The 11,299-nt window shown below is 36.5% G+C and overlaps 1 protein-coding gene across 2 annotated transcripts in view; it reads right to left on the minus strand.

The window, feature by feature from the left end:
- Window positions 1–11,299, minus strand: part of LOC112141227 (3'-5' RNA helicase YTHDC2) — a 55,248-nt gene that overhangs the window by 19,643 nt on the left and 24,306 nt on the right. For both annotated transcript variants that reach the window (XM_024264318.2, XM_024264316.2), the window contains exons 17-22: window positions 9,921–10,001; window positions 9,761–9,843; window positions 6,928–7,033; window positions 5,476–5,595; window positions 5,100–5,372; window positions 2,449–2,575 (exon numbers count right to left, since the gene is read on the minus strand). In XM_024264318.2, coding sequence (XP_024120086.1) covers window positions 2,449–2,575; window positions 5,100–5,372; window positions 5,476–5,595; window positions 6,928–7,033; window positions 9,761–9,843; window positions 9,921–10,001 — 790 coding nt within the window. The remainder of the gene's footprint in view (window positions 1–2,448; window positions 2,576–5,099; window positions 5,373–5,475; window positions 5,596–6,927; window positions 7,034–9,760; window positions 9,844–9,920; window positions 10,002–11,299) is intronic.

An 11,299-nucleotide genomic window follows, 5' to 3' on the forward strand; every position in this document is an offset into this window, starting at 1 on the left:
GTAAAAATAGTGTAACTATTACCTAAAAAAACATGTTCTCTAGTAAATGTCGGTGATAATTAGTCATGAGAGAAAGTTTAGCGGCTTTAGCTTTAATATCTTCAGAACTATTGAGCATTTTTAATCAAATGTGATGCAAACCTTCATTTAAAATTCTTAAAAACAAATGACGACTTTGTTTTAGCATGAATTTAATGAGTATTCATGGCTAGCTCAAATCATTACAGTCGTTTATTTGTTTTTTTTAGATTATGGGATTGTTTTTAACCTTTTGTTTTATTGCCATTGCAGTTAATTTTTCTGAACTTTCATTTCTCTGTCATAAAAAAAACAGGCATATCAAAGAACAGCTCGGGTCCTAAGGAGTTAAATCACAGAGCTAGCGATTAGCGTAGTTAGCATCTGCCGTGTAGCCGTCTCTGTCGGTTTAACATTAAAAAGAAACAAAACTCTGATCTTTTTCCAATAAAATGCGTCACTGTTTGCGCTAAGACGACCCAGTTGAGACACTTGCTGTCACTTTAAAGCGTTTATATTGATCCTGGAAGTCTGAATCTGTGAACATCTCGCTAACTTGACTGAACTGCTTTTGTTAGCCTCAGGCTTTAGCTGCTGCCGTGCCTAATGGCAATAACATGTGGTGATCCGTTCATGACATGCAGACTTCTATGAGTATTAAGCCGGAATAATAAGCTAGAAATATAAAGCATTGATCATAATAAGAATAAATTAAATGTTTGATACTGATCGTGGGGCAACAGCTGATACCAATCGAGTCATCAACCACGTGATCGAGCCTGATTTTGGATCACATGATCAGATCGGGACATCCCTAGAGACCAAAGATGAACTTTTTTCTTTTCCGCACGTGCAGCTGTGTCTGCAGCTCACTGCTCCCACAGGGAATGGGTCACTAAAGAGAAGAATTTCCATCAGTTTTTATGTTTGGACGCACATCAAGACGTGACATCAGCCTTCAACATTTTACAAGTTAGAAATAAAGTAAAGATAAAAAACATTTACTCTAATTTCATTTTATTTATAAAATAAAATTCAAATATCCCAAAAGATTTTCCTCTCCATGAAAATATCACCTGCTAAAATTAAATTCAAACTAGCAACATGCTGCATAACAAAACCTGGAAATGTGAATGAAATTTGTGTTTCAACAATAACCAGTCAAATCATTCTGTTTTCTTTGTTCTTGTGTCGTTTTAGCAGAGCTGGACTCCTGGCATGGCTTTTTTGTAGCAACAAGTTGGTTTGTGTTTTGTGCAAGATCGTAGTTAGTTGACAATTTGCTCAGGTAGTTCGCTTTTTCCTCCAGTTTATTAATATGCATTTTTATGTCACCTCACAAAAAAACAAATACAACCAATAATATATTCCTTCTGAACAATGATTTATATTAAATATTTTTTAAATATTGTGCCATCGCAACTGTACATTTTCAACAATGATACGATATTTACATGTTGATGTTCAATTGTAGCCACACACTAAATGAATACGTTGAAGTTTTATTTGTTTTTCTTTTGAATTATAGTCAAAAATGTAACTAACATTTTATTCTTTTTGGGTGAATAAATGCTTTAAAACTAGTTTAAATGTGTTTGTTGGCCACTAAACCTTAATCCTCTTTCTTTTTATTTTATTACTATTTATATTAAAACTTTAATTTTTTCAAAAGTGACTGAATTTGCCCTTCAATCCAGACATTATTGTTCTTTTTATAAAGGTGACTTGGACCAAACACTGGGATTTTAATAATAAACACAAACCTTGAAGGAGAACTAAACTGTTTTCTCTGATTTCATCCAAAAGATTTGAAAACTGTTAGATCAGACTGTTTGATGTGTGCATTCATTGTGCTTCACTGCAATCAGCATTGTAGTGCAGAGGTGCTGTCACTTTAACCCAGTGCATCATGGGAAATGTAGTACAAACTGACATATAACAGAGCTTTATTATTATGTGGGGTTTTTAAATGGTCTGACACCGGATCCCGCGGGAAGTTACACCGCTAAACACAAGATTTAGCTGTTACTTTTGTCGGAACTTAGACTTTATGAGCCGAATCAGAACAAGGAAGGGATGTTAGTCACTTCTGATTGGTCAGATGGATGACAGGATGACATGTGATATAGCCTCCAAGAATGATTGGTGGAGACAGCTGAAGGGGCGGGACTTTTCTAAAAGCAGAGCTACAGGCTAATTTTGCAGCCAGATCGCAGTACCATCACTCTTATCAAAGAGTCATTTATAGAATGGAAAATGTTCATACATCAGAGAAAAACACTGATATAGGGGTTGAACTGGGTGGGTGGAGCTAGGAGCCAGGTTTTCTTTTCTTAAAATCTATATTTTTAATGAGTATTTTGCTTCCATGTGAAGTGATTTGTGTTTCACATGACTTAAAGGTGCTATTCAAAGAAATCAAGAACTCACCAATCGCACGAAGATGTCCAAGCAGCTGCGTCCTCATGCCTAGAATCATGTCCATGGTAGCTTGAGATAGAAAGTTCTTCTCGCAAAAAGTTCTCTCCCACCCATCACTGCGAGCCTTCTGCCATGCCTGACCCAAGAAGTAAACAAAAATCATAAACCAGTAAATCATTTCAGAATTAACCGTCTACTTTTTCAAACCTGTAATACATTTTTAAAGTTATTAAGGAGTTTGACAAAAGTAATGGAAAGACACAAAAATGTAAAGTGGGGCAATAAAGTAATCAGTCAGCCACCAATTGTGCAAGTTCTCCTAATTAAAAAGACTTAAAAGGTCTGTAATTTTCATCATAGTTCATCATCTAAACTCTTCATTTTTTATTGATCTTCCCTTTCTTGACAATGACAGTCAAATGTTTTCTGTAAGTCTTCACAAGGTTTTCACAAACTGTTCCTGGTATTTTGGTCCATTCCTCCATGCAGATCTCCTCTAGAGCAGTGATGTTTTGGTCCATTCCTCCATGCAGATCTCCTCTAGAGCAGTGATGTTTTGGTCCATTCCCCCATCAGATCTCCTCTACAGCAGTGATGTTTTGGTCCATTCCTCCATCAGATCTCCTCTAGAGCAGTGATGTTTTGGTCCATTCCCCTATCAGATCTCCTCTAGAGCAAGGATGTTTTGGTCCATTTCTCCATCAGATCTCCTCTAGAGCAGAGATGTTTTGGTCCATTCCTCCATCAGATCTCCTCTAGAGCAGTGATGTTTTGGTCCATTCCCCCATCAGATCTCCTCTAGAGCAGTGATGTTTTGGTCCATTTCTCCATCAGATCTCCTCTGGAGCAGAGATGTTTTGGTCCATTCCTCCATCAGATTTCCTCTAGAGCAGAGATGTTTTGGTCCATTCCTCCATGCAGATCTCCTCTAGAGCAGAGATGTTTTGGTCCATTCCTCCATCAGATCGCCTCTAGAGAAGAGATGTTTTGGTCCATTCCTTCACGAAGATCTCCTCTAGAGTAGTGAGGTTTTGGTCCATTCCTCCATCAGATCTCCACTAGAGCAGTGATGTTTTGGTCCTTTCCTCCATCAGATCTCCTCGAGAGCAGTGATGGTTTGGTCCATTCCTCCATGTAGATCTCCTCTAAAGCAGTGATGTTTTGGTCTATTCCTCATGCAGATCTCCTCTAGAGCAGTGATGTTTTGGTCCATTCCTCCATGTAGATCTCCTCTACAGTAGTGATGTTTTGGTCCATTCCTCCATCAGATCTCCTCTAGAGCAGTGATGTTTTGGTCTATTCCTCCATCAGATCTCCTCTAGAGCAGTGATATTTTGGTCCATTCCTCCCTGCAGATCTCCTCTAGAGCCGTGATGTTTTGGTCCATTCCTCCCTGCAGATCTCCTTTAGAGCAGTGATATTTTGGTCCATTCCTCCCTGCAGATCTCCTCTAGAGTAGTGATGTTTTGGGGCTGTCGCTGGACAACATGGACTTTCAACTCCCTCCAAAGATTTTCTATGGGGTTGAGATCTGGAGACTAACTAGACCCCTCCAGGAGCTGGAAATGCTTCTTATGAAGCCACTCCTGCATTACCCGGGCAGTGTGTTTGTGATGGTGTCATGGTGATAGACCCTTTTGCTTCACAAGAAGCATTTTAAGCAATACCTATGATGAACATGACAGACCTTTTAAGTCTCTTTAAATCTGTGAACTTGCACACTGACTGAATACAGTTTTGCCCCACTGTATGGCTAACAATTTGCAGAGATCAGACTTCATAATATGAACAGAAAGTTCTTAAAAAGAGAGAGAGAAAGAAAAGGAAATTCAGAGGTAAATGATAGGTAAATGACATAAAAGGCATGCAGGTTCTCCATCTGTGCTCTCCTCCTGGGAAATTCTCGCAGCTCCTTTAGATTTAAGTTTCACATTAGTCAGTACCTCCAGGGTTTCTTGATGTTGCGAACTATTAACGCAAATTCAAGCAAAACAGAGATTTGTTCCTCACCGTGAAACGTATTTTCATCAGACTTTGACCAATCTACCATGACAACAGTCATGGGTGACAGCGCAGCTTCACAACTGTTCCCCTCTGACTTCTTCCCGGGAGTCCTGCTCTTTTTCATTAACTCTCTTTAGCTCTCTGTCTTTTTTCTCTGCAAGCTGCACATGAACGGCCATTTGAGTAGAGCGGGTGCAGGTGCATAGCAGTCCATAGGACGGAGCACAACATGAAGCGAGTATGAAAGGATTTAAGATCATTTCAATATTATGTATAATAGTTTATTTGTATTGAATCCTTTCTGTTAGTAGGAAAACAGACAGTTTGATGTAAGGGGAATAAAGAAAACATACTTGGCCTTAAAATATCTTTAATTTATTGTGTTGAGAAAAGAAATGGAAAAAGCATTGAAATATTTATATTTATCACAAAAAATAGATGTGTATCATCACGCATTTTCACTGGTGATATGAAAGTGAGAATTTTTCTAGTGGGTATATGGCGTATACCTGTGTATCATGTAGACTACTCCACTGATAACCCCTTAACAATAACATCTGTTCAACACAAGAAGCCTTCAGCTTCTATTTGTTTGCACAGCTGATTGATGGGACACAATTTATACAAATACAGGGAAATACAGAGAATCAACTCACCTGGAACGCTCTTAGCAAGGCCATGTGGTCGCTGAAGGAATTAGAAGCAAAGCGTTTGCGACAATTGAGAGCGGATCTCTTCTGAGAGCTCTCAGTGGGAAGGATGAACGGGTCACGATAGGCCAAAGCACAGGCAATGGTGAGGATGGGGTCGAGACACTTGAGCACTACAGCACACAGCACCATCTTTCCCAGTTGAGGCTCCACAGGTAAATCAGCCAGGTGGTAGCCAAGGTCAGTCAGGTCCTCATTCTCTTCAAGAGCATCTATTTTCTTAACAAAAACACAGATACATATCACTTGTTTACAATTGATTAATAAGTGCAATATCTTTGTTTTGGAATGTATAGAGTAAGAACATATTAATAGCTGTTACCTTCAGAATCTGCACAGTACTGTTTACAGCATGAGCAAGAGGAGGCTGTGGGGCTTTGGACAGGAAGTCTCCAATGAGACAGGAAGAGGGAGCCAGAAGTTTGGTCTGCAAGCATAGCTCCTGAAATAATACAGACAACGTGTAACATTTAATCTTTTCATCACACATCCAATAAATTTAAAAACGTCAACAGATTCTGGTAGGTTTTATTGTAAGAGGCGCATCGATTAAATGTTTCTTTAACAGCTTTTTGTTTGCTTTACTCAATGATCAAAAGTGTAATTCATTATTTTCACAGTTTGCTCCGCATTTTTGATATAAATTTGCACATTTGTGTCCAACCTGATAGAATTATATATACAGTATATACATATATATATATGTACATATATATAAAACCTTTGGTATCTTGAAGGAATTGTAAAGTGATATATCGATAAAGTTTCATTCATACATTTATAATCCTTTCAAAAAAATAACACTATTTATGAGCTAAAAATTAACAAAATATCTCTTTCTGTGTCTGATTTTCTTAGAAATAAGTCAGGAAAATGTAACACATTTCAAAAACATAACTAATAAGTAGTCTGTCCTCTCCCGTCTCTGCTATGAGAACGTACCCTTTTCTTTATCTCATTTCTCCTCTTCTTCTTTTTCTAAATTGGGGACCAGGTGCTTTTTACCGTTTCTGTGTATCTTTCTGGCATTTTAGCAATAGACTTCCAACCTAAGGCATCGACCAAACCAATTTTCACCTTGATGACCACATCGTTCTGTGTTCCCCACTTTTATTTGGCTATTTTACACAAACATTCATTTATAAAATGCATGAATTGTATATACCTGTCTTAAAATGTGGGTTACAGGATGTCACGTTATGAATGACTTTAAAATATTTTATATAGTAGATATATTCTTCTTTGTCTTTTTTTTAAATCAGCGATTGTTATCCAGGGTATGCTTGATAAATGTGCTTTACTTACTTAATTGTGGTTAAAAATAAACTAACTTTAGACCAGAAACATACAGAAAAAAGATTTAAACTGCAACATTTGTCAGACAAAGATATCAAATTTTGAGACTTTTAAAATGCTTTTTTAAGGCCTTATTAACAGATTTTCAAATTCAAGGCTTTTAAGACTTTTTAAGACCCCGCGGGAACCCTGTTAGAATGATGTCTTCAATATTGTCCTTTAGTTTTTGAATCACAATGCAGCTAAATTCTAAATATGCTCGAGGTCTTTGTCCACAGAAACTCGAGACAAGTGGCTGATGTCTTAAAAGCAAAATAACATTTAGACGTGGACAAACTTTCTTTATTGTCTTTTTCAGCTTTAGTTTCATGGAGCCATAGGTATTCAATAATCAGGATCTCAAATTCATTTGAAAGCATTTCGCATGTGTTTACATGAACTTGGGACAGGTGATGCTGAGGATACGAGGGCGCAGTACCTGTAGAGGCATTCGCAGCAGCTGAGGAACCGGAAACTCCAGCATGTTTCTGAATTGGAATCGACTGAAAAGGTGGAAGCAATAACCTGGGCGGCAGCGTCCAGCTCTGTGAAAACATGAACCAATCAATTATAAAATCAACAAGTTCAAATGTGTTTCAGAATGTGTGGTTTTTTAAACCTTTACGTAGAGATCTTCAACTTTTATCTTTATTGACTTTTATATTTGTATGAGCATTCTTCTTTATTTATTACTTCCTGAACGTGACAATGAAGGTGAAGAAAAATATTGAAATTTGTTCGACTGTCATAATAATAATAATATGATAATAATTATCATTATGGCCTGAGCTCAACGCTTGCGAAGGTTACATGAAAACTAACTTTCCCACATGGCCTGACCTTAACACAGCAAAAACAGCAAATATTCAAGACGGTAACATAATCACTATATAGTGCATTCACCATTTTCTAGTGCAGTCCGAATCTACTAATTCCAAATAAAGTGCACTCGAAATTTTCCAGAAGTCTTTGTGAAAAACTAGCGTACATTGATGGTTACTAGATTAGCAGATATAGACCAAGATATAGACCACAATGCGTTGCGGTTGAACAAAAAAAACTGTTTTATAAGAGATGAGAGATCAACTTTATTCATCCCCGCAGGGAAATTCAGTCAAAATACAAATACTAATAATAATTAATTTAATTAATATTAAATACAATATTTTTCCACATTTTCACCATCAGAACACAGTGGAGTCATAAATAAACGCTGTGAAATGTTTGTGAAATCGATGACGTCATACCCGGTTTTTAGAAAAACAAAAGAAAAGTAGTGCGTATCACGTCCAAATTACCTTTAAAATCTAGGGCACTATATAGTTCCGCACTATATCATTTTTTAGAAGTTACGGATTAGGGGGGATTCGGACACAACCTGTGTGTCTATAAAACTTAACTAGTCACAGGGTTTTACAGTGAGGCAATAAAGTATCTAGTTAGCCACTAATCGTGTAAGTTTTTTCATTTAAAGCACAATTAGAAAAAAACAGATACTTTTTGGAGTCATCTCAGGTGATATTTGATTTAGTTCCTAATGTTTTAGTAATACTTGGGGAATTTAATATTCACAAAAACAGGTTTTTGAAAATCAAATCCCTCTTTATTATGTTTCACAGGGATATTTGCTTATAGGCTATTTTACCTCGCCGAAATGTATAAAGAGTTAAAATACAACAATTTCCACTTTTGTTTATGATAGGCTAATAACCTAAAGTGGAACTCCAATAGTGTTTAATTATTTGTGCCTTTTTTTTGCTTTCCTTTTTGTTTTTTTGTTTTTTATTGTTCTTAAAATTTGAGCAAAACGTGAGTGGTTGTTAGTAAAGTTAAATAGGAGTCCATTATTTTACGATTTTAACTGACTGCAAAAAATTCTGGATGTAATATAAAAAATGTGCATAAGTAGGACTTTAAATCAGATCAAGAAGTAATAAATAATGGATGATTAATTACTGCTAATTAATCAATGATTAATATTTTGAATGTTTTTTATTTTTGGGGTCTGGTGGACTTTTGGGCTGGAAAAGCATGACTGTTTCTACAAACACTGGCAGAGATTAAATGATGATTCAACATTTTTTTTATATTTGTTTGCAGATTATACAAATATATTTAACAGTGTGAACAATTATCCATATCATATCAACACAAGTTTATTTTAGTCTGTCAAAAATTTGGCAATGACCAACAGACAGCACCTTTAAAGTCCCATTTATGCAGATCAACAGTCAAAAAAAGTTCATTTACAGTTTGGTTATCCTTTAAATTAAAATAAGACAAAGGTAATAATATTTAGGAGTCAACCAAGATATTCTGAACAGCCAATAGAGGGTTTACAAATGAAAAATGTGCAAGAAATGAAATTCTTAAAAATGCTAATAGATAGTAAACTGTCATGGAAACATCACATTAGACACACAAAAACAAAAACTGCTAAAAAGTCTCTCAATAATAAACAAAGCCAAATGATTTCTTGATTGTAATACATTGTGCATATTAAACTGCTCCTTAGGTGTCCCCTTCTTTAGCTATGGTGCTGAAGTATGGGGAAATAATGATCAATGCTCCATAGATCCTCTTTACACATTACAAAAAGAGCAGTACATAAAATAATTTTTAGAACACACAAACTACTCAAACTTTTTGTGTGTCTATGTCAGGAATAGAATTATGGAGCAGTCGGAGTAATGAACGCAAACAATGTCAAAACATCTTCAAATCACTTTACAAAACAATGGTCTGGTCACAGTATGGTGGGTATGGAGTTAAAGACAATGGATGTAATCAATGTGTGGAAGTGTGAGGTTTGCAACAATGTTAAGAATGGAGGTGATGACAAAAATGTTAATTTATTTATCATTGTTATTTTCTTTGATGATATGCTGACATATGAGAATATGTTGTTAAACCAGCAGGAAAAGTAAAAGGGCTTTAAAAAGCTCGGCTTCTTGTCCAACATGCCCAAAAATTGTTAGAAATGTTCGCATTCTTATGTTGTTAAGATGTCTTTCTTTATTTTCAATTTGCCTTCCTTGCTGATTTGTTACTGGCACAAATCAGATCTGATTGAGGAAAGGTGTGTTGAAATCTAGTCCTCCAGAGCTAATAAGTTGCACATTCCTCAAGTAAACCTGCCTTACCCGCTGCTGATTAGAGGATTAGAGGATGTTTCCAGTGAGAGACTACAAAGAGAGGTTTATAAGAAAAGAACAGGACACTGGCCTTTCAGGATTGCAGATCAAAACATGTGATCTACGAGGTCCTTTTACCTTCCTTTCCTTTGCAGAACACTGGCTTTAGAGATCCATGATATCTTTAACAGAGATGTATGACTGAGTGCATCAAAATACTTCTGAAGAAGAAAATGTTGAGAGTTTATTACAAACTAAAATCTGATGAGTAATGGAGTTGCTTTAACTGACATTGTACCTCTTTGACTTTCCCAGAGTCGATGACAAAGACTACATCGTTGATGGTGATGCTTGTTTCAGCAATGTTAGTGGAGAGAATCTGAAAATAGGAATATATTAGATCAGGGGTTTCAATGTCAATCGCACAAGGGGCCAAGATCCAAAACACACCTTAGCTCACGGGCCGAACAGGATAAACATTTATTGAACACTCTAAAACTACATTTTCTAGAACTTTAAAACTGTAACTTTTCAACATAATTATAAAATAGATATATAGCATTACTGTATTAATGCTAGAGTGAATGCTGTAAACTAATTTTTGGCTGCTGAGGATGCTAGAGCTGATAGTTGAAGATGCTGATAGCTAAAAACACTGAAGCTGATAGCCAGCTAAAATATTAGCTAAATGCCAATTTAGTCTAAAAAAAACTTAGGTTAGCAAAACTACTAGCATGTAGCTAAAAAAAGCTAAACTTCAAAATATCTTAAAAAACTGAAAAAAGCCTAAATTAGCCTAAACAGCTAGCATGTAGCTGAAATATTAGCTAAACTCCAAAATAGCCTAAAAAATCTTAGTAAATGCCAAAAAAGTCCAAAAAGCTATCAGAATGGCAATTTTTAAAACTTCTAAACAGTATCTTTTTAATATCATTATGAATAATAAAATGGAAGGAATAGGGTTTGTTAGGTAAATACAGAAAACAAGTTTTTCCCACTTAAATAATAACTAATTTACATCAACAACAGTAAATCATCCTACAGCCCCCAAACCATATCAGCCTACTCTCTGGCAAAATGTACAACATGCTGTTTAAAGACAAAAAGAGAAACCAAACTGCACTTTGGAACATATGTAAATCTATAGAAACTTAGCATCCAAGTTCTGTTTAGTGGACTTTTAAGTTCTTTTAGTATATCAAACAGTATGGGCTCACATAAAAAGATAGTGTCATGCGGCGCTTTCCTGGTGACGGTGATTGCGTAACTCTTCAGGGAGTGAGGGAAAATCACTTTGCACGACAAGCTTGGAAATCAGTACGTCTGCTTGGAAACTTTAACTCCGATTTGAGTATGTGAGGACATAATGGCTATAACGATAGTGGATTTCAACGGCAACAGGCTTACAATATTTGTGTGGGCTCTAGCTTGGGTACAGAACAGCAACGAGAAATGTCCATGCAATGAGTGAACTTAGTCTCAAGGGATGGACGGACGGACGGACGGACGAACGGATGGATGAACGGATGGACAGATGGACGGATGGATGAACAGATGGATGGATGGATGGATGGATGGATGGACAGATGGATGGATGGACAGATGGACGGATGGATGGTTGGATGGACGGACGGACGGACGGACAGACGGATGGATGGATGAAAGGATGGATGGATG

Source organism: Oryzias melastigma, linkage group LG12, assembly GCF_002922805.2.
Source record: "Oryzias melastigma strain HK-1 linkage group LG12, ASM292280v2, whole genome shotgun sequence".
NCBI classification, from domain to species: domain Eukaryota; kingdom Metazoa; phylum Chordata; class Actinopteri; order Beloniformes; family Adrianichthyidae; genus Oryzias; species Oryzias melastigma.